Source organism: Dunckerocampus dactyliophorus, chromosome 7, assembly GCF_027744805.1.
Source record: "Dunckerocampus dactyliophorus isolate RoL2022-P2 chromosome 7, RoL_Ddac_1.1, whole genome shotgun sequence".
NCBI lineage: Eukaryota > Metazoa > Chordata > Actinopteri > Syngnathiformes > Syngnathidae > Dunckerocampus > Dunckerocampus dactyliophorus.
The window spans coordinates 13,481,587-13,506,549 of NC_072825.1; the positions used below are offsets into that span (position 1 = coordinate 13,481,587).

Here is a 24,963-nt window from a genome sequence, read left to right on the forward strand (position 1 = left end):
CCCAGAAGACCTTTCAGGGGAATCTGCTGTGTATATATATATATATATATATATATATATATATATATATTTTTTTTTTATTCATTTATTTACATCATTTAATAAGTGAAGGTATCCAGAATGTCTTTTAAGTTTCTCTTTGACATCATAAAATCTGCATTACGATATATTAAAAACAAAGACAAACCTAATAAACCCTGACTTTGGAAAATGTAGGTGTCACTTGGTAATTGCACAAATAACAAAAAAAGATGTGATCCAAGGTAAATACTATCCAAAATTAGACATCCAAAGAGCTTGAAAGCTCCACCGCTGGTATGCTTGTTTTAGCTGCAGTGGTCTGTAACCTTTGTCTTTGATCGTGCACCCTCTCGATGTGCCTCTCCCTATCGCAGCTCACTCTGTGTCTCCTAGCACCACTTCCCTCCCCTCCTCCTCCCCATCCTCTCATTTCCTCCCAGGCTGCGGGTGTGCCCGTGAGAGGGTGGTCCCCAGGGAGGATGAGGAAGAGGTGTTTACAAGGTTGCTGCTTTCCAAAGCCCCCATCACTGCACTGACCTTTGTGAAATCATTGTGCAGCCAGTTTCAGATTGCTTGGAAAGGTATATCAGTGCTTCCCCTACCATTATGTTAAGGGAGTGTATTTTATTAATTTTATTTTTTATATAGCGCCAAATCACAACAGAAGTAATTAAAGGATACCTTTCCGATGAAAACTTAATAGCCTTATTTTAATTATTATTATTTATTACACAACATTACGGAATTTCTGTCTCTACATGGTCACGCCTTTACATTTTCTTCTTTGTTCTTTATTTTGATTTCCATTGCTTGCATTATGAAACGTCGTGGTGATCAAATGTAACTGTCGAGGAACGATTACTCGCAATACTCGATTTTGGACTAGTTGATGGGAAGACCACAATTTGTCAGGATTGAGGAGTGTGTGTCACAGATGTTGGTGTGTAGCACAGGGGCCCAACAGGGGATGGTATTATCGGCGTATCTATTCACCTGGTACACGTCTCACAACACGGAAACCTGCCACATGTAGAAGTACTCGGATGACACTGCTGTTGGGGCTTGTGTACGAGGGAGGGCAGGGAGGGGAGTATAGAGGCCTTGTAAGCGCCTTTTTGTGACTACAGTGAGAGGAATGGACTACTCCTAAAAATTGGCAGGAGCAAGGAGATGGTCACTGACTTTCACAGGCGTAAGCCTCCTCTACAGCCAGTCACTATAAAAAGTGATACTATCAAAGGTGTCAAGTTTTGCAAATATTTGGGTGTGCACCTAGAAAGCAACCTGGAGTGGTCCGTAAACACGGACGCGCTCTATAAGAAGGCCCAGAGCTGGCTTTTCTTCCTGCAGGGACTCAGGTCTTTTAATGTTTGCAAGGTGATGCTGCTCACCTTTTACCGGTCTGTTGTTGCAAGTGCTTTGGCCTTTGCAGCTGTCTGCTGCGGTGGCAACATAACAGAAAGGGACACCAGACGGCTGAACAGGCTGATTAAGAGAGCGCGTTCAGTGTTGGGAAGCGTGTTCGACACACTGGACACTGTAGTTGAAGGGCGAATGAGAGACAAGCTGCAGTCAATACAGAACAACAACAACCACCTCCTCCACCATACCTTGGCAGAGAAGTGCAGCAGCCAAAGTGTAAGGATCATTTCTCTGCGTTCTCGGACTGGGGCATAGGAGGTCCTTTGTTCCAACTCGCTACTGTTCCAAGCTCCAACTCTTTCAAGTATACTTGCAAGCCGTTCCTCACTACATCGCGGTTCATACATCGCTCCCTTACTTTATCGTGTTTTTTCCAAAAATAATTAATTATTTAATCGTCACTGTTTAATGGTTGACTATGGCCTATTATTGAATGACAAGTTATATGTATTATTCTGGTCACTAGGCGTCAGTAATCTTACATTGATGAGACATGACATTATATTAGATTACCTTCACAGCCATGGCATGTCCGACATGATAGCTAGCTAGTTAGCTTGGTAGAATGCTATGTTAGGGGTGGCCATCTCTTATGTCCCTCCAGTGATCCCATACTCTGTGCAATGTGGTGTAAACAAAGAATAATAGGAGTGTAAAGGTGACTATAGGGGTGTTATTTCATGTCTACATGGCTCTAATAATGTTGAAAATGTATTTAGAAATGCCAAAACAGGTTTTCTATGCTCTAAATATGAAAATATTTAGTTGAATATAAACCCTACTTTGCATAAATTCACTTATCACGGTCGGGTCTGGAACCATCATGTAACCAGTGTTCAACCATTTATTTTTTAAATTTTTTTTTATTTGTATTCTTCATCTTTTACTGCATCTATAGTTTGTCTTAGTGTGAGCTGTGGCAGATACCTGAATCTCCCCTGGCAGTGAGTGCCATATTAACATATGCTGTGCAACTGTTCATTAGAACAAACAAAACATATTTGCACAGGTAATGCTGAAAAAATAGCTACGGTTATGCCGTAGTATTTTAATTTGTTACCTTACATTTTTCTATGATAAAGGGGTATTAAAAAATGCCACATTTAAACTCCACATTTAAACTTGATCAATATCAAACTTGAAGAAGAAGCTGCAGTGCAAGCAAATAAAACTACTTTACTGAATGAAAATGAGAGACATGTGAGCAAAGCACACAACTTTAGGACTGAGGAATGAAAGGAGACAGAATAAAAGTGTTTGTATGGCTCATTACCAACAGGTTTATGATAAAATAACTCAGCCATCTGATAAACTCACTGTGACTGATTCAGAATGAGAAACGTATGCTCCTGTGGAGGCCGATACAGAATATGAGCATATTGAAATAATCATACTTCAGTCAACTGCATTCGTCTGAGTGAGGACTTGGCTATGTACTGCAAAATACTAAGATTTATAGATACATTTCAGCATTTGCTTCAGCTTCGTTAAATCACCTGTTGCATGTTCGTTGTAAGGTGGGATTTCAAAATTGTTTTCTTTTATTTATATACAGAGAAAAAGTGTTGTCCATGTCCAACAAGGTTAATCTCAGTGCACACTTTATTGTTCACTATCCATCATAAGCAGATGGCTCAGAGACTCCCTTCTGTATTCTAGTTTTTTGAGTGTGTGTGTAAGAAAAACATGGCCTTTGGTTAGCATCTCTAAAATTTGTACAGCCATTCTGTCACAAGTGTACTTTTTCCACTTGTATTGGTTGGTTTTTGGTCAACCTGGCTGCGATTTGTAAAACCACCTCTCAAACAGTTTTCAAAAACTCTACCGGCATAGCTAAACCACACTGAACACGGACTTCCACACACTACCAGTAAAGTCACAGAAGAGGCACTCATTACAGAGGGTAAATTTTAAAAAGGCCCTGCTGAGAGCAAGAACTTGGCTTTGCGCTACATGCTGATCCCCTTGGGATGTGACTACGTCGATGTGCTGTAGTGGTGTCTGATTAACACTCACACACTGAACTCGAAAGCTGACCTACAACTTTAAATCCTCAATGCTGCAGGTCACAGAAAGCAGAGAATGAGGGGTTTCCGTCGGACACGTTGTGAACTTTTCCAAGTAGACCGGTTTGGGAAAAAACAAGGCAAACTGTATTGTACTTGAGGCTATATTGTTGCCAAGAAAGCTGAGAGGAAAAAAAAAAACAAACAGCAACGAAAGCCCAATCTCCTTCGTTAATAAAATAAATTTTGACAAAATACTGTTAAAAAACGCTCCTAACTATCAATCAAGCAAAACAAAAATAGGTGCTTGACTGGCACCCACACAGTACTGAAGCCTTCTGTGCTGTTGAGTTTGTTTTGCGTGTGTGTCCCAACTTTATTGGAAGTGCACCATGGTAGGGGCTGCATGACGTCACTGACGTACCCTTGTGACTTACGGCCCAAAGCTAGCCGACTCTACCTATGATAACAAAGCTCATGAACTACCACTTGTTTAACATATCGCAACGTGCAGACAGAACATCCTTCGCTGTCAGCTCTTCCTATCATTATGAAACAGAATTCACCAAACTTTGGATTTTTCACCCACTAAAGTGAATTTGTTATTGTCTGTCTAAGAAAAGTGTATACTGTGCATGGTGAGGGGTTTTACAGCCTTAAAACATATATAAAAATTGTAAAAAAATTTCAAAAAATTTCCGTCTCTCTGCACGATGCACCCACTTTTTCTTTCAGACGGATTATGTAAAGTATATTCACAAATCAATGTGTTGTTTCCCACCACAAGTGCTCTTTTTGACCATGCACATGCTTTTTTGCAGCCATATTTAATAAATGAGTGCATGGTGCACACTGCTTATTTGGGAAAAAGAAAGGAGACAGATATGAGTTGTTCATCGTTCTGTGCGCGTTCTGTGAACAAATAAATCACCCCCACTCACATAATAAAGATGATTAAATGATTCCCTGGCCGGAATCTCTCTATAGTGTCCCAACTCTAAAAAAACACTTTCCATTCTTCACAGAGACTGAGACACCAATACCTTTTTTGGCTACTCGACTAGTTTGTTAGGCGGTGGCAGTAATTTTAGCTGAAAACCAAAGCCTATAAAAACCGGGGTGTGTGAAAACCACGGTTCCACTGTATTTTGCATTCTGGACCTTATCAACATATCCCTTATTCATCACATCTCCACTCCTCACACAAAAAAGATTTGCGAGCATGAAATGATTTCCCTATTTGTTAGAATGTTGTTTTGATACCAGCTGAGTTTGGCTGAACACAATCAGGACAGTCCAGGGACCTGTTGGGGTTTATTGCTGCTGTGGGTCACATGTCAACAGTAGGATACTTGCAGTTCATTGGTTATGATCATTCCCTCTTCTAAAATAAATACTCTCACCCACTGCGTGGTGGTCTCCACGCTGCAGAGAGATAAGCTGTGATCTTTAACTTTGCTGCTGTTAATTGTTCTTTGATTTCTTCAGGCACAAAGAGTCTGCGTGCGTATGTGTGTGCGCGGGAGGGAGAGCGAAAGGCAGTGGGAGAAGCTGCCAGGGAAAAAAAGATCACCGGGATTGCATGCTACTTTCTTCCACCTCAGTTTTTCCTCTTTTCCCCTCAATCTGCCGGCCTGTGTCTATGTGTCCCGTCTTCATATGCTTGACCTGCTTCTTCTCAAGCTCTTTGAATATTCCTGGATGTGAGGACATGATGGAATTCCTCTGAACCGAAATTTTTGTCTCATTCTCAAGCTTACATAAACACACTGAATTATGACATTTCAAAATCGAATCTGATAGATCACAACATCATTTCAGACATTCATTCTTTTGACAGCTGCTTATGCGCGTACATATCTTCATTAGTCTACATGGGTCCTTAATGGACTATGACATTGACACTGGTTCTGTAAATTTGTTCACACTTCACTGATTGAAGTATTACAGACAAGGTACTTTCTTTCCTTTTTATATTTATAGTCATCATGACTACCTCGCCTGCAGTTTTCTCGTGTTGGCTTTATGTCTACCTCCTCCAGACTTCCACCCCCTTCATTCTGGGGGTAAATGACAAAGTCTGCCAAGTGTTGCAAAACTCGACGGCTTTCCCCATCTCACACAGCTGGATCAGAACTCGCTCCTGACATCCATCGCAACAGGATACGTTTTCACTGAGCAAACACAATTCAGATGGAGGGGGCTGTTATTAAGTGGTTTGGAATGGAGACCCGCTCCTGTTTCCTGATGCCACAGGTATTTACGTCCACATTAAAAGTGCTGCTCCAATGCAAGGGGCATAGTAGATGTGTTCAATATGGCTCTTTGTTGAATTTCGGTCCTTTGCCCTTTGGTTTGAACAATTTCCACTTTCAAGGGTGCTGTTCAGACCTTTGACATCTCTGTGTTGCAACAAGATAACCTTGACTTTTGAGTGAATCAGTTGACTTGTTGGGTGTTTAGAATGCCGAGATTTGCTATGAGTTTTCCATCTGCTCATATTTCTTCACCAGCTGGAGATATCCTCCATTAAAAGCTAATGTATGGTTTCTTTGCAGAACTTGTGGTGTTTGCAACAAGATCTCCAAAGAGGAACCACGGTTAAATAGTAGTGGTAGAGTGTGCTCTTAATAAATAAAGCAGCTTAGTCGCTGTCATTCAATCGTTACCTCAAAGACGAATAAATGAGCACATGGACCTGCCACAAAAGACATTCACTCTGTGTACACGGAATCATAACTCATACATAAGGAACATAAAGCCTTCCTAGCAAAAGAGACTCCCTCTATGATAATCCTGTAAGTGCAATCAACCACACTCACATTTGTCATATTCCGAGGTGGTATCTGCATGATCACAGATATACACAGATACTTATCCATGCCAAGCCGCAGGCCCTGTCTGCGTCCTGACCCGCTACGATCTGTGTGTCTCTGTGGCTTTTCAACTTGTGTTCCCTAAACCTCAGAATGTGAGCCACGTAAACCGACCCTCTAAACGGCTGTGTCAGGAGAAAGTCTATGAGATACGTCATGCGTGATTAACTGAAGAAACAGAGCTTCAAATATATTGTGTGGCTTGAATCGACAGAGTTCTTGAGCAAAGTCCAATTGTACTTTTTAAGCAACGATCTTTCATACTCTAGCCAAAGTGTGTTGTTCCTTTTGTAGACAGCTTGAGTAAATTATAGAAAATAACTTACACTTTCCACCAGTAGCAGATCTGACAAGTTGATGATATTTTTATAGAATAAATACTAAAGTAATTGCAAATCAAAACCTAAAAAGCACATCTACAGTTTTTGTGTCAGATCTCAGACTTATAAAAAAAAAAAAAAATTGTTTAGATAAGTTAGGTGCAGTTTTTGAGCAGACACATTCTTTTTCAGTGACTGTGGATATTATGACAGAACAACTGAAACCAGACCAGATCCTGTCGTTCCTCTGCCAGGGCTGTGGTGCACATGCTGGTTTAAGCATGCCAGCACAATTGGGTAATGAAGGGACTGATTTTACACATTAATCTTTATGCATCTGATCAAGACTAATTATATTCCCAATAGTTTTCAAAAGACATAAAATGAGTCATGTGACCCCACTGCCAATGTCATATGTATCCACTTAGATCCAGTTAATTGCTCAGAGTTCACACAATCTTGACAATAGTGTCAAATATGTGTTACAAAAAAACAACAACTAATCACTACCAGGAATCTGAAGGCTCTTAAGTTTAGCCAATGAGGATAAATGATGTAAGAGTAGACAGAGGGGTAATCCAAAGGCCTTTCACTCAACAGCAGGGACATGGTGGTTCAATTTCTCCTAAACAGTCGTCCCTCGCTAAATCGCGGTTCAAACATCTCTCCATCACCCTCATCGCATTTTTTTCAAAAAATAATTAATTAATAAATGATCGCTGTTTCGTGGTTGACTATGGCCTATTATTGGTCAAAAAATATTGAAGCACAAGTTATATGTAGTATTCTAGTGGTCACTAGGCGTCAGTAATGACACAAAACCTTGATGAGACATGACATTACATTACGTTACCTTCACACTGCATGTGGTCAGCCATGTCATGTCCAACATGATAGAGTGAAATTATCCTCCAATTCTGTGTGGAAGTGGTACGTTTATGGCTTCTTACTTTGTCGTTATTCCCCACTCCGTTTGAAACCCTTTCTTAAGTTTAGAATGAAGCGGAATAGAAAATGGATGGATGGAAATTGGAAGCTAACTGGCTAGTTTGCTAGCAGGCTATGCTTAAAGCTGTGACTGTTTCTTGTGTCCATGCAGTGATCCTGTAGCCTGTGCAATGTGGTGTAAACAAAGATTAATAGGAGTGTAAAGGTGACCATAAGGGTGTTATTTCATGTCTACAGGGCTCTAATAATGGTAAAAAAAACATATTTAGAAAGTCATAAGAGGTTTTCTATGCTCTAATTACAAAAATATTATATTTATTAATGTTGAATCCAACTTTGCAGAATTTCACTTACCGCGGTCGGGTCTGGACCCAATTCACCGCGATAAAGTAGGTACAACTGTAGTATAATTCCCTTACTTTATACTCCATCTAAAAGTAATAGATCTTTATTTAAATGATCTCTTGGAGTCGCTAAAATAATAATAATATATTATAATTTTATGGAAATACATCTCCAACAATCCCAAACTTTTACTTAAAGCTTGACATGTCGAGTCTGCCAGGAAAACTGGATTCCAGTGAGAGGGCGTCAATAACAACAATGGTAAAATACCTATACATCCTCTTTGAGGTCATTAATAATAAAAAAGCCATCACCATTCCACTGGTACCTGTCAATATCACTTTGTCTAGAAGGCTTTGTTCTTGGCATTGCACTTAACCACCATCTTTTTTCTACGGATGCTTACCTAGACTTGACCTTCGCAAAAGGGGCCAGAGGCTAAGAGGTTCAGCATCAGGTACCCTCTCAATACTTTCACAACTTGCTGACTCAACTGATATAAACAAGTAGAAAACACATATTGTATTTATGTACAGAAGCAGCTATGCTTTAGTGAGTCCCATTAGACACTTCCAACCTCAAATTTAATATACACCCGTCCCTCTAACTCTTTTTTTTTTCAGTCTTCCCTTCTGATCCAAAAGCCAGCCTTGCGGCACACTCCAATGTTATCGACTCAGCATGTTTTCAGCGTGGTGTGGACGCACTCTCAATCATCATTAAGGGTTTTGGAGAGTCCTGGGGTCTGGGAAACTTTCCAGAATGTGTAAAAGTTTCCATGAGGAAAGCCTTGAGTTGCCTTCAGAGTCATCAGTGCTATACGGAGATCCTCTGCAAGAATAGAATGCCCCTTTTTGTTTCCGAAGGGAAGGAGAACTGACAACATTTTGATTTTTAAGTTGAGAAAACAACCCTTGTCGAGTTTCAAATGCACAAACGTTGAATTGAGGAGGAAACAATCACAAGTAAAACTGCCCTGAAACGCAAGGCAATCAGAGCACATATGTTAACTGTCAGCAATTGACAGAGACTGCACCGAGCAATGTGTTTTTTTCTTGTTTTGGGGAATAAGGGCTCTCTGTGTTCTGGAGAGGCAGCTGGTAGAAATCTGGCCTTCTGATTAGCACTACTGTGCTGCATTCAGCAGCATTTCATGATATCACCAATCATTACAGCAGCTAATAGGACAGGACACACAGCAGGAGTCTCATACGACTGACTGCCTGGCCCAGTCAGCCTGCTACTATTACTTGACACACACTATCACACATATAGAGAAACAGTGCGTCTATGGCAAATATCCGATGGAAACGGAAAAATGTAATGCCAAACATGAAACTAAAATGGAACTTGGGATGTAGAAATATGGTACACAAATGTCTGTAAGGCAATATGTTGTAAGAATGTATAATATGTATGAATGTACAGTACATCAGAAAGTGAATGCATTTAGTCTATGTGATGAGACCCGCCTCCCAAGTACAAGCAGTTATCTCAATCATTGCTGTATGCTACACTCATCATCAAAGTTAAGAGTGGGGAGAGATGTTATTGTCTGTTTTACAATTAACTAATTTAACAATAAACAAGTTGACTTATTTTCATGATTGCATTACAGTTAAGAATATAAATGTATTGCTTACATGACTGCCTGTGCAGGTAAAACTGATGATACCCTTTTCACCCTGGTACATATTAATTCAACTTCCATTATTTTCTCATTGTTTTGGATTCCATTGTACTCGACGTATGGATCATTTTGTGTGAGCTCGGTTTCATAGGGAACCATCATAAAGTGTCTGATGCAATACTTTACAGTCTTCTAGTAACATTTGGAATTTCTTCGCTTCGTGGGCTAAGCGGGTGGCATGGGTATGGCAGTAAGCCTTGCTCACAGCAAAGGGAGTATGTAGACAAAATCTACTATGGAAATTGTTTGTGTAGCCAAGGGGTTTAAAGCTCAGACTCCCACCACACTAGCAGCGTTCCTTGTAGTACAGTAGCTCACCGTTGATAAGTTGAGTGATTTCTCAAGGGCTATATAAAATCTAGGTCTGGCCAGAGAGACGCATTTCCTTTTGCCTGATGAGAGCTGGAGGCCTAAGCACTGGAGCGTGGGAGGTGCTGCACTCGTGGGGTAGATCAAGTGTGCTCCCGTAGGCTCCAAATCACTGGCCCCCAATTGGTGAGGAGCAACACTATTCTACATCCCTGGCGTTAAATCACTGCTGCTGAGGTGAGGTCATCTGCTTGTCTTCCTCTCTAATGGAGAGCTCAGCTAACTAACGCAGAGCGGTAATGCATGCAGAAGGCACTATGAGCTGCCTTCCAATCTTATTTATTTTAACTTAGGACTCATTTGAGGACATTGAGAGAAGACTGGGAGCAGTGGATGCCTTCGGAGTATGCTGTTACCACCGCATACTTACCAGGACTCCAGGAGCTCACCACAGAATGCATGAACAGATGACAGGTGATGCAAAACGGTAGCATACTGAGGTTTTTCATGGGGCTTCTTCACTGTCCTTGGTCAATCAATACACATTCCTGTGCGTCCCTAATGCAACTGTAATCACTGATAGAACACATTTGGCCATTGGGTGGAGAAAGACTGAACCCGTTAAGTGACAATGGATGGAGTAGTGGGGAAAAGAAACTAGGTTACAGAATTTTACTTTGGTATTTCAATGGACTTGGTGTATCTGAATTACTGTATGTCTGTGTAAAGGGATACCAATACAAAATCCAAAATAAAGCTGCAGTTTCACTTAATTCAATTATTCAGAATGGACTGAAGCTTCAGTCTCGCATACGTATTGGTAACACTGAGAACATAATTCATACTAACATAGTTTTAGAGGTGTTCTTTGGTTAAAAAGACGAGGAAAAAAAGGTCATCCAGTGGAAAAGTCTGTTCTGAGATGTTGGTCGGCCTCCAATTTGCTCAATTCAATTTTCCCTCAGGAAATATGGAAATTTTAAACAATGCATTTCAGCATCTGAAATAAATTCTTAATTAACTGTTCAGACAATGCTTTTGACATAGCTTACACAAATGTTTGCAACTGTGTGCCTGAGTACGGTGGCCTTTTTGTTGTTTGTTGAACCTACACTGAGTAAGTCAATTATCAGTGATTGATTAAACATTTCAACAGTGACATTAACATGGCCAGCAGTGTCAACTGCATATAACAATGTGTAATATAAATATACTGTACTGTATATAGGGCTGGGCAATATGGCAAAAAAATCATATCGTCCGATCTCGATTATAATCAGAAGTTTGTATGTTGTTTTTAACTTGCCAGATTTAAAGCATCTGTACTAAAAACTAAAAAAACTAAATTTTGCTGTTGAGGACCGCTGCTGAGTGTGCCGACAGCAGTGGCAGGCTGTGCAGACTCTGCTCGCATTTTCACGCTTTCCATATAATCCCTGTGGTGGTACTTATTCAAATAATTAAACAGATTTTTTTTGTGTTACCAGTTTTGAGGGACATCAGCTTGATTTGCTCCACATCACCCAAACCACTGCCACACAACCAACAATAGGGACCCTTTCTTCTCAACAATCGCCTCGTCTTCGGAGGATTACTCCAAGTCACGGCTGTCTATTTCGCTGCCCTCATCTCCACGTTTTCTGTTTACTTCTCCAGCAGCTTTCAAAAGGAAGTGGAGAAGAAAAAGGTCGACTCTGATTGTCTGTTGTCGCAGACATTTCCGCCATGTTTGATTGAGTAAATATGCTGATCGCTGTAACTGACCTGAAATTTATTGCGATCACAATCATACAGCCATGGAAAAAACTATTAGACCACTCTTGATTCTTCAGTTTACTGATCCATTTTAATGCCTGGTACAACTAAAGGTACATTTGTTTGGACAAATATAATGATGATAACAAATATAGCTCATAAGAGTTTAATTTAAGAGCTGATATCTAGCAGCTTCCATTGTTTTCTTGATAATAACCAAAATCACTTAAGTTCTTACATAAATAGCTGTAGCATTGTACTGCCAAAAAATTTAACTCTTATGAGCTATTTTTACCTTTAGTTGTATCAGACATTAAAATGAACAAGAAACTGAAGAAACAATTACATTTTTTCCATGACTTTATAATCGCCCAGCCCCACTTATGAGTGCCCAGCTTATAACAGATGTATTATTCTGAAGTCTGTGAATATTCATTGTGGATTATTCTCAGACAATAGGCCAATTTCATGAATTAGGTACATAAAGGCAATGCTGGACTGTAATGTATATTGAATGGACTTGACAGCAAATTCCACATTTCACAGTAAACTTTTTTAAAAAAGGGTGTTTCAAACTCATTGGACCTTTTTCCATTATTAAAACATTGTTTTATTTAATGGTAACAGCAAAGTTCTCTATGATTAATTTTCTGATTGGGGGATGAAAAACCATTTTAAGTTAAGTTGTTTAGCGGCGATCGACTCTTGTCTCAATGCTGCATCATCTCCCCGGGCACTCAATGGGTGTACACTAGCGGTTGGGGTAGTTGAGTTTGTTTAAATATTGAGGTACCACTGCAAATGAACTCATCCACGATCGTGAAGAATAAGTTAATATAGCTGATAATAACATCTTTCTTTGTCTGCATTGCCTGTTTATGAGGACAGTTGGGACTCATCAAAACCGACAGATATGCTGACGTCTCTACTTCAACACAATTACAGTTCAACATCAACAAACCCCCACTCCCCTGTTCACTTCATGCCAACCTCTCACCTTTGTGAGTTGTTGATTATACACACACACACACACACACGCACACATTGAACATAACATTTACAGCCTTGCTACCCCACTGTGATGCTGCAGGGGGGCGTTAAAATTTCAAACTGGCAAAATGCTGGCGATGTTCTCTGTGATTACATATCATAACAACAAGTGGTGCCTCTGACAACACAGATAACAGGGTGGTGACTCAAGAGACAAGCTGTGGAATGGACACAGGAGGCAATAAAGTCCACCATATGGTCTCCTGGGTGTGTCTGATCCCATTGCCAGGGTAGACTGATGACCCTTTAGTCTCCCCTGATGACGACAGCTGCATAGCCCTGACTCTGTGGGGAATAGACGGGAAAGCAAGGCCTCTGCCTCAGAGCCCTCGACGTCGTTCCAAAAAAGACGGGGGGCGGGAATTAGGAAACCCCTACCTATTGTTTTGCTTCCTTCATTAGTCGATATGTCAACAGTTTGGTTTGCTCTGCGTGTGCCACTGTTTTTGTTCTGCTGGACTCTGACTGACCTCAGAACTTTATGTTTTGTTTTGACAGATTGTTTCAAAATCCCATCAAGGCAATGTACTGTTTTAAACTAAAGCTACCACTTGAAGAACAACACAGGCAGGACCACATGCTACAAGAAAAGCAAATAAATTGTCTGGGACGGAAATGAACAAATGTGACATCACGCTGCAGCCATTATTTTGTAGAAAATAGTAGAGTGTAAGGACTGAGAGATTACTAATTTTACATCCAAGCATTGTTCTGCATAAATATAATCTCTTGTTTAAATAACAATATAAATTAAAACAAATCTGACATTAAATATTCATCATCATTTTGAAACTCACCATCATCTAGGTATATCTGGTCCAGTTCCTGGGGTTCCTGTTTGACTGTGATGGCAATTGCAGGTGGACTGGAGTCCTCGTGAAGCAGACTTGGTGAGTTCCCGCCAGCCTGAGCCGAGGTTGCTGGTGCCTGAGCCTGGCTGGGGCTGTAGGCCTGAACAAATGGACTCTCTGCAGGCCCACTGGGGGTAGAGGCATGAGAGGCTGGGGAGGATGAAGGGCTGCTGTTGGCATAGACAGGGTGGAATCCCTGGGTCCCTGGGTTGTTGAGGTGACTGGGGCTTCCCTGAGTTTGGAGCATTCCTAGGGGGGAGCTGTGGTCAGGGGATGCTGGATGGGTAAGGATCGGCCTGCCATTGGTCTCCTGGAAGGCAGTCACCAACTGACTTGAAGGTACTGCATGGGTAGGACTATTGGGGAGGCACTTGTTGTATGCCACAGGGGAGAGGTCATGCAGGGTTGGACTGGGATTGGGGGACGATGACGGCATGGCAGCATTGACAGAAGGGCAGGGAGGGTAGCCACTAGCCAGACAGGCATCGTGATCGGCAACAGGCAAGATGGGATTAAGTCTGGAATGACTGAAGTAGGACTTTGTATGTATGGGCAGCGCTGAAGTCCCCAAAGAATCATAGTCATCACTGGGTTCTGTCTTTATCATCGGCACTGAAGGGTGGAAAGTAGAAAGAAAGATTGAAACATTAAATAAAACATGCAGAGGATTGATGTTGCACAATGCTTGCACGGAGGAGGATGAGTAAAGCAATGAACATGCACAATTGTGGCAGCAACCTCTGATAACCAAAACAAATATCCAGTAGATATGGCTCTGTTTTTCTCAATGAAAAACCCTCAGCTACCCTAAGTTATGAAAAAAGTCAAAGAATAGGGTGAAAAAGAAAAAAATAGATGAGTCATCAGAGTGGAAAACCACAGCTGGTTCTAATAATGAATAAGACCTATTTTCTTTGGACTCTCCTCCAGCTCTGATATCCAATAAAACAGTACTTTAAAGCAGAAGACTGCTGCTGCTGCTGTTGCTGCTGCACGAGAAGGAACCACAGGTCGTTTCGTTTTCTCTGCATTCTAAGCAACAGTTTCTCTTACAGTAGGGCCAAATGATAGTCCTAAAAAGGAGATGATTGGATTTTGATAGGGCCATGGAGTTTTGCCTGTGGTTTCGGGAGGTTCAGGCCCCAGCTAATGCAGGAGAGTGCGGTGACTCAAGTTGATCATTCTGTATCTCATTCCAGCACAGGCAGTCTGCGCTTTTTCCTGATTATTTCTGACTGACAGGTATCATCTCAAGAGCACTAAGCACAGGAAAGTATTTCTATTAATTGCAGTGTCTTGTGATCAGTCTGTATAATTTAGTCCCAGCATTAAAAAGCAATCAGGTGAGTTTTTACATGCATATATGTATCAACCGCCAGCCAAAACCTAAAAATGTACAATAAAGAAATGCATACGAAAGTCACTGACTCACAATGGTAATACTGTTTCTATTAACCCACATTTTTAAGTAATGTTAATGGTTACATTATGTAACGTTATTAAGATATTTAAGTAGCAGTAAGGCCATACAAACAAATACAAAGCCTCACACAGTCACATGAGTAATAATCTGTTTTTCAATGTGTTATTATTTTTGTGGGAGGAGGATTCAAAAGAGAGTAATCACGCCTGTTGCCTCTGGGGTCCTGAGCTGTGGTACTGTGATAACAAAGCAGGGAGCCCATTTACGTCAGCCCTGTCTGCTTTCAGAGCCCAGGGAACAGGTTTGGTGCCTGGGGATCATCGTAAGGCAAGTCCCATGATGTGAAGGCCTCCTCTTTAAAGTACAACACAGGCTTCACATAGTCCATTCCAGTTACATACTGTCACTTTCTTCAGCAGTTCTAGCTCTTCCTTCCCTTCTCTGTAATTTGCAGGGACGGCATACTGTATGTACTTATCACAAAGCAAAATTTAAGGCAAAATTAAAATGAAAGGCTGGTTTTAACACTATTTCCCTTGAATCAGACAAATCCTATACAATGAGTTATATCAAATATAAGCACAACAGATCTTTCTCGGGTTTAATACATCTGTTGGTCTTCTTTTCGCTTCTTATGAGAGTTAAAAAAACAGATTCCTCAGGCAAGTGAACGTCATCTGTCTTTTATTTCTAGCCCAACCTGTGGGTTCTGGCCAAAAGACAGCTGTTGCTCTGCACATTTTATTTTCTTCTCTATTTCTGGTCATTTCTGTGTGTCTGATCCATTAAACGGATTAGCCCTCATGCATACAACACAGCAAAAAGCAAGGAGATACCCGATTGCAAAAGTGTTGACATTATTGTGTTCCATCTGCAATAAACCGCAATGACATTTACCATGGGGTGGGTGTTACTGTACTGTAGTTTCTTAAGTTACAGGTACCTGGTGCACCATGTCCAACTGTGTGCAATCTACTGACCCAGCATACTGTGTGGGCGGGCTTTTTTGTAGGGTAGCTGAGTCTTACAATGACCAACACTGTAGACATAACAGTCTACAGCTCTAATTTTAGGGAAAACATGACTGTGCAAATATATATAAAAAAGGACAATGTGTGGTTCATTTAATTTTCCTCTGTGTCAGAAAACATGTTTCTGTCTAGCCTACCGTGAGCTTTAACCACAAACCAATAATGTGAGGACAGTGAGCACACGTTTGTGCTAAGAATAGTTTGATATTATAAAGGAATCTCCACACAGCATGTAAAAATAAAGGGGTTCCGAGAAGCTCCTGCTGGTTACTGCCAGACATTTTTGGCATCAGTTCTGCAGTGTGGTTGGTAAAACTGGTCCTCATTTGAAGAGCAACATGTTACCTTTATACTCAACAATGACTGGAAGAGCGCTCAGAAAAAACGAAGCTCATCCCACTAGTCAGATAGGATACTTGGAACCACAATATTGGGTACACACGCAATCTAATCACATCCAATGCGGAAGATGTAGCATACTGTAATACTTTACATAGAAAATAAATATGAAATAGTGTATAATAGCTTGCATGGTTTCTTTTTACAGAAGTGCAACGATGCAGACAAATTCGAAAGTAACAGTTTGCACAGCTTGAAATATTATTTTATTTTTTGTATATTTGTGGTATATTTTATAGTTCCATCTTGTAGCACCGTTCCCAATCTCTACTTAACAATCCTGGCAACATGGCTTTTGTCTTTGTCTCTTTACGCATTTCACTGGGAAGGCAAAGTGTTCTCAAACAGGAGACTTTAATGAAGGAAGAGAGCCTCCAGGCTCTGGCTTGTCCTTGGCAGTGTCACAAGCCATGACTCCCTTTAGCGAAAGGCTGGGCTGCACTGTATTTGTTTACCGAGTAAATTTGTGATGCGAGATACACTTCGGTCCCTCACTCCATGTACCGTGTCGGAAATCGTACACTTCTGTACCAAATTATGAATACCAATACTGTCACACCCCTGTGTTATAGTGATAGCAATCTTTAGATTTTTGTTGATAATTTCAGAGACATATATTTAGCAATGTCTACAGCAGATCCCCGCTCATTCACAATCAGCAAAAAATGTCTCCTTGTAATGTCTCCTGATAGCTTGACTTGGACGTTTCCTTCCTCCTAAGAAGGAGAGGTTGTGCAGGTCCTTAATACCGACCGCTGTCAGGCTCTACAACACCTGCACCACCTGAACCATGTTGCAGTCAATATGTATTCTTTACACTGTACTCTTTACTTGCGTATCTTGCTTGCTGCTGTAACAAGTGAATTTCCCCGCTGTGGGATAAATAAAGTACAAATACAAATACAAATAATACATATACATTTAACTGTTATAATTATTAGATTAGATTCAGCTCTAGAATCTTCTCCCATTTCTCTTCAGTATGCCTCACAGACTACATTTTAAATGATAAAATGTATAGGTATAGGTAAGATGATCAATGAATATATAGAATTTATATATACCAAATCTCAGTGCTTGAAGAAAAACACTATCATTGAAGCATAAGACATGTAAAAGTGTTAAAAATTGTATTGTTTTTTTTAAATAATGGTACATGTGTTCTGTACATTTTACCTGAACTATAACGTATTTATAAATTATTTCCGACTTCGGGTGACTGAAATCTGTTTTCTACAGAAAAAACGGCCTATTTTCCAAAAAAAAATTAAAATAAATAAAAATAATAAAATAAAATAACCCACTGTACTTTATAGCTATACTTATAAACGCAATGTTCATTAGCATTTGAAAATAACAAGGTACGCGCGAACTGAATGGAAAATAAATGCAGTTTCACTAGCATCTGTGCCGCAGTGTTTGTTTCATCCTTCCGCTCTTTCAAACAAGTCTATTTTAAGACTTGGTTTTGTTTTTTTTTTATAGATGAGCAGACACCAAAGTGTGAAAGAAATGTTCTCCGTCAATAACGTCAGTGACCACAAATGTGCTTGGCGTGTGACAGGGGTCCGGAAGAGTCCCTTTCATAGGGGAAAGCAAGAAAGTGTTGACAACAGTGTATATGTGTGGGTGTCCCGAGCCCAGCCTAGTACCTGGCCACAGTGTTAGTTGTTTCCTTCACACTTGACACACACACTGAAGTGCTGTACAGCAAAAAGCTTAAACAGGATTTCCTCATTCTTTGTTGCTGTATTGAAAACAAGATTGTATTCGTGATACCATGACTACTGTGGGTGTGTTAACACAAATTCTAAGCTTTATTAAGTCTTCTTTGTGAATACTTTTCACATAAACAATCTAATACTAATCTGTAATAACCTACTGTATTTTAAATGGTGGTACTGGCACGTCTCAAGGTAGCACAAAATTGCTTGTTGTTCGGCTCTTTGTATCACCAGAGAGGTAATTATGCTCTATTGGCCCTACCTGTGTGGTCTACACTGCACTTGTGGTTGACCTGGCAGCAAAAGAGAGATCTTTTAATTAGACTTGTGTTTATGCTCAGGGAAATGATTGGAGATGCGTAACCGGTCTTCTTTGCGACAGTAAAATATATAATGTGGATATACTATATATGGCCACAGTTTGTTTGCCCTGAACTGGCCAAATTACCCACAATGCACTTATCCATCAAAGCAATCAAGCATCTCCAAATAGGGCCCTGCTCCACATTTCTCTCAGAGCCTTGTCCAAATTCCAAGTCACTTATCTCTTGTGGCTATAAATACATCTGGTCATAATCTCGACGTCAGATCTTATTAAGAGCTGTATACTTACAACACAGTGCGTGATATCCTAGCAACATTGGACTCATTAGATGCTGATCGATGAAAACACTGTTGTCAGAGTTGCAAACAGAAACTGTTTGTAATCACTGAACCAAATAGGAAATAGTGCCAGTGGAAATTCCGAGTTTATATGCTTGAAATAAAAACTACACTCTAGAAACTAGACTAGAAAGCTATTTCCTGAGAAAAGATTAACTGTTTCTTTTTTTGCCAATGAAATAACACAGGCTAATGTGTATATTGGGTCAAGTCTGTAACACACAATTGGCAGCTTTCTACACTGGGTAATTCATTCTTTAAATTCCATAGTGATGGCTATCTATTATAACAGTGAGAAGTATCCCTGAGTTTTCAGGTTCCTACACGAAAAACAGAGTAAAGCACTGTATGTGCACACATACACGTCTTTGCATTTGCGGGTGTGTTGGTGAACCAGGCAGGCATTGTGTGATGTGGGGGTGTGAGAGTTAGGTCGCGGGGGGATTGACTTGTCTACATCAACACTGCTCCAAGGCACTGTCACTCAGCAAGTACACCTCATCGCTGGGGAACGCGATCTCACTACAGAATAAACACCTCACACATTGACAAGCAACCATGCAGGCCTGACAGTGATGACAAAAATAAGACAAAAATGACGCAATTGGAGTTACAGGTATCGTAACTATAAATTTGGAGAAATAAATGATATGGATGCAGAGAACTATCCATCCATCCATTTTCTATGCCGCTTAATCTTTATTAGGGTCGTGTGGGTATGCTGGAGCCTATCACAGCTGGCTTCGGGCGGGAGGTGGGGTACAGCCAATCGCAGGGCACATATACTGTAGACAAACAACCATTCACACTCACATTCTTACCTACGGGCAGTTTAGAGTCGCCAATTAACCTAACACTCGTATTTTTTGGAATGTGGGAGGAAACCGGAGTACCTGGAGAAAACCCACGCACGCACGGGGAGCTAATGTAATCTTTACACAGAGATGTCCAACAGAGATTCAAACCCAGATCTTCCATATCTCCTGACTGTGTGGCCAACATGCGACCCATGCAGAGAACTAATCATATGTATTTTATTGGAGTTTGTGAAAACCATGTATGATATTATAATATGGATGATATTCATGATGATTACCATTGGGAGGAAGGTAGGTGAATTGCTGGTATTGGCTCCTCTTCCTCTTGCCGTTGCACACGTAGAAATTTACCAGCACAGGGGTAGATATTCTCTGGTTTCGGTATGGTGGGATCTCGACAAAAAGTGCATTCTGCAATAAAAACACATCTTACTACTAGACAGACAGAGAGATGGTAAAATACCTGTGACTCAGTTTGGGTGTGACCCAAACTTGGTGAAATTCTGCTTTAGTTTGTAGTACAGTATTTGTACAGCTACATACTAATCAATATGTTTTTCATATAGCAACTGCTGCTGCTAGTGTTTCCAAGAAGTGGAAGTAGGAAATGGTTTAAATTAGTTTGTGTGGACTGTTTAGATGGAGCAGTAGAGCCCATGAGGTTGGTTTAGTGCCCATGTTTGTGTGTGAGGAAACCCCAGGGCTTTAGCTTTATCCTTGTACAGCACAAGCAAAGAGAAGTAGCTGTATTATTTGTTTGCACAGTAATAACCCCCCCGAACCTCACACTGCAACTTGGCAAGTCTGGACAGATGCAAGTTTTTTCTCCTTTGCTTTAGACACAAGGAGAAAAATTAGTATTTGTAATGAGTAAATGTATGTAATTCCTTGGCTGTCACTCTGGTTGGGATCTAAACAGCCCAGAATGGTGCACGTTGACAGAGAGCAGGTTTACGTTGGCCATAGCTGTGAACAAAAACGGTGGGTGGGACAGGGGTCTGACCCGGTCTGCCGTCCAGATGATTACAAAGAAAATATGCAGGTGGCTGTGAGTGTAAAAGTGTGTATGTGTGTGTCTGCAAGGCTTTCCCTCTCCCTTCCCTCACAGTGAATGTTAGCACACTTCCAATGGCAATAAAAGCAAATGCATGCAGGCAGTCTGGAGCGTGTTAAGGCAGTCGGGTGACATAAGAAAAAAATTCCAATGCTCTCCTGCTGTCTCTTCCTACTGTGGTATTCGCACTGCATTGACCTTGCGTGTCCAAACTACCTCCGTTGCCGTGCCCTGCTCACTCGTTATTTCCCCAGCAATTGGGACTGCAGACTTAGATATCAGGCAGCCAAAGAGGCCAATTATCAGAGCCCATATTTACCCTCCTGATGCAATCAATTCAGCAGAATATTTAGGTGCGTATGCTTTATCTCAGTGCAAATTGACAAGGAGGGTGGGGATCTACAGTAATGACACACTGATGATGAAAGTCATTAGCAATTCAAAACACTATCACCACTCACAAGGAAACACTTTTTAAGGTTATTTTCTTGACTTTCAAGACTTAAAACGGACACGTACATGACCTTTCCTTCTCATGGTGATTCTGCTGTGCACCATATTAGACACTTTCATGCAATAGCATTTGTGTAATCAGCTCTTGTTGGCACAAATATGTTTTTTTTTTTACCACATAGGAACACGTCTGGCTATGTTAGGAGAGTCATGTTGGAAGTGAGTTAGTGTGTGCGTGTGCGTGCTTGTTTGTGTTATTGATGAGAATGTTTGTGAATCATTGATGCGCAAGCAATACGGTTGCTTGTGTTTGCCGTGCATGAGAGCTAAGATTTAGCATGGAAATTCCATTTAGGATTGCATGGGCTAATCATCAGTGTCTATGTAGCCACCTGTAATGCCTTAGCAAAGGTTACATCATGAAGGGGGACAGATGACACTGAGGAAAGGAGAAAGTGTCAGGGGAGGATAGGAAAGCATGAACAGTCATGTCATTGAGCGACACTTACCGATTTGACAGTGTCCTTGTCCACTTTGGCTTCTGTTTCCCACAGATGATGACCATCTACACACAAAAAAAGATGAACATAATCAGATTATCACGGAAAGCATTGTGGGCATTGTCATTACGGGGTTTTCAGTGTCTGCAATTACATAACAATATACTAGCTGACAATGTATACAGTGTAAAGACCTGCAGTGGATTCCAGCACATTCACAGATTTTTGTTTTCCTTACAATTTAAATACACAAAAGACAAATTTAAATGTAACTTCTATACTGTGACTCAGATTCCATCTGTTCATCGATCATCTTACATTACCATTCTTTAGTAGTGAGTACTTATGCATTTTGTACTTTAAAATGCATGTAGCAAGTGTGTGAGGCACATTGAAGAGAGAAGGGGATGGCTCTGTAGCTAAATCTAATCTAATAATTACAAGAGTGACTCTTGCAAAATGCTGATCCAAAATCAGAGAAGAACGCTAGCAGGAGGGTTTGGAAGGGGAGACATTTTTATGGGCATCTTAATTACTCTTTGATTTCCGCCATTCGTTGGTGGTCCTGGAGCCTAACGCCCGCGAAAAGCTGGGATCTACTTTTTAAAGATGTGTGCACATGTACAAGTGTAACTGTAATTATGGTACTTTTTATGAGTTTAGTTAAGTCTCAGTTTATTTTTCAGGTTTCTACTCTTCATCAATGAGTCACTACCAATTCTCTGCATTTCTATTGGACTTCCATTAAATTCCGTTTAATTCAATTCTAATTTCATGACTCATTTGAATTCTTAGATCAGCTCTTTGGGTTTCCAATAGTCCCCTTTTTCTCAATTCCAGCTCGCTGTGGTAAGGAGTCTTGGTTGTCTGCCATGCAATAAAAGGCATGTGCGTTGTGACACATTTTTGGGGAGTCTACTCAAGCTTTGGACCCTGTAGTTTTTTTTTTTTTTGCTATAATGTCATGGCACACTTTAAGGAACAATTGCTCAAGGCTCTGTTTGGGCAATTAGCACTGACCACAGTGCAATTTTCTTTTCCTTTTTTTCATGGGTTTCATGACTCTATTCTATGTGGCACAGAGCAGCCTTTGTAGGGCATAAGCAATGAGGGACTATAGACTGTATTTGATTGTGTAGTCCGTGTGACTTCCAGGTGTAGAGCACTATATATACAGCAGTTGTTACTGATGTGCTGGGATTTGCTCATTTGGGACATGAAGCCATCAGATAAGGTGTAATCATAGATTAGCGCCACTAATGACTGTCTTATATTGTCATTGAGGTAAGGTTAACATCTTCCACAATGACCATGTTCACTTTTATAAGAGGTTTATGTTGGAGAGTAAATACATATGAGAGTTGCACACAATAGGAATGGTATTAATGTGAAGTGTTATGGGACTACAATGGATCAATGCAGGAACACTCTTCAGGATTTGAATGAGTCACAGAATAAGGAACTCTGGGGGTTTTGGTAGTTGGGAGTATGCTCGGGCCCGCAGCTAAAAGTTAAAATCACTGATTCGGTCAGAGAAAAGGAAGGAGACAAAAAAGGATGAGCCCTCCTAAGGTTACGCTGATAAGAACCAATAGAGAATCACACCCGCCTCGACTCCCGGAGACACTCCAGGAGGGAAATCTTAAACTACGAAGTCAACTTCAACCTCCTCTACTAAACATGATTTTCAAATTTTCTCCTCTATACCTGCTGCTTGATCTTTGCTGGCATGTTTTATGACTCACAACAATAATGCTTCAACAGTTACCTCTTTGCCAATTTAAATCTAAAACTGACATTGGGTGGGATGTAGCCACATGTGGCATAGCTCTGTGTGTCAGAGTTTGCTGTTCGACTGATAACCACAAAAATTCCACTCACGTCTTCTTCCCTGCTACATCTGCAAAATACTTCTGATACCGACAAAGCTTCCTACTTCACGCAACCTTCACCCGCGCGAGATGCAGCCACATTCACATATGAGCTATAATATCAGATTTAGGTCTAACTGTCAGTGATGTGAGACAGGAGTATATAGGAATAAACCCAGTAAAGCTTGTGTCTGGGATATTCCCTGTTATAATCCAGTCCTGATTAAACTAGAAATGGATGAACACATACTCTAATATGAACCTTCCTGATGTCCATGACTCACTTAACACAGACAGCTAGTCATCATGTAATTACACCACATGCAAGGATTGGCTTTTTCATGCCTGCACTCACTCAGTCCTTTCCAATAAGAAACACAATGCAACCGTCACATTCAGCTCATTTCATGTATCATGAATAGACCGATATGATATTTGGTCATTTTAATAATTAAGAAAGACATAATGCAAACGTGATTTTACCAAATTACCAAGGGTTTAACCTAGATGTATTTCTTTTTTTATCTCAAAATTGTTTGCTGCCTGGCACAAGGTAATATTTGCCTACGTGGAAATCACATTGGTGTACAACAAGGGGCAGTTTCAAAGGATTTAACTAATGGCAATGATGTATCTGTATTTTTTTTTTAATTTAAAAATTTCAATATTCTCTGATTTCAGCCTCCAAAATGCCAATATTTTCTAATTTTCTTAGTCATGCATGAAAGCAGACCTACAGTGTTATCTTTATGTTTTAGGCAAAACGAGATATTCATACACATCAGCTTTCACTTTGGAAAAAAGTGATCGACATTTATGCCTCTTATCTGATATGTTGCCGACCAACCCACTAAGTGTTTGCGTTTGTTTCATATTGATTTGGTGTAAACTTCAGATTAATCGACTAAAAAAGGTTGCTTGTTGCTGAATTCAATTGATTTATAAATAGAATTTAAACAAACTCATACGAAAGGATTAAACGTTCATACAATAAGTCAAAATTAAATGAGAAAGGGTAGGATTTTGTTGTTTTTTTAAATCTAAATCCTGAAGCAGGTGTGGTGGCTGACTTTATTGCCACACCACCAAAACCTGGTGCCAATGCTATTCAAACCTTGCCGAAAGCCAAATGGTAGTCTAGACACAGTGCTGGAAGTACATGGAGCAATTTCTATGATGTTTAGACTTGCCCCAGGTAGACAGACTCAACAAAGTCGAGTTTGAATGAAATCAAACAGTGCAAATCACCGTCTGTAAGGTCTGAGGTCTTTTGTTAAAAAGCTATGAGATAAGGTTTATTTAGGGTTACTACGAGAAAGTTGTGCACTTTACTCCCCGAATTCTCTTAGAACGGGCTGTTGAGCTACAGCAGCCTGAAGCAGACATGGATAAGCGCTAACTTATGCCTATTGTGGTTCAGCTTGTGTGAGGCTT

General features: G+C 40.5%; 1 protein-coding gene across 4 annotated transcripts in view; it reads right to left on the reverse strand.

Annotated features, from left to right (window-relative positions):
- LOC129185626 (nuclear factor of activated T-cells, cytoplasmic 1-like) overlaps nt 1–24,963 on the reverse strand; it is a 140,689-nt gene that overhangs the window by 10,203 nt on the left and 105,523 nt on the right. For all 4 annotated transcript variants that reach the window (XM_054782934.1, XM_054782935.1, XM_054782933.1 and 1 more), the window contains 3 exons: nt 21,668–21,723; nt 19,930–20,062; nt 13,540–14,205 (listed from right to left, as the gene is read on the reverse strand). In XM_054782934.1, coding sequence (XP_054638909.1) covers nt 13,540–14,205; nt 19,930–20,062; nt 21,668–21,723 — 855 coding nt within the window. The remainder of the gene's footprint in view (nt 1–13,539; nt 14,206–19,929; nt 20,063–21,667; nt 21,724–24,963) is intronic.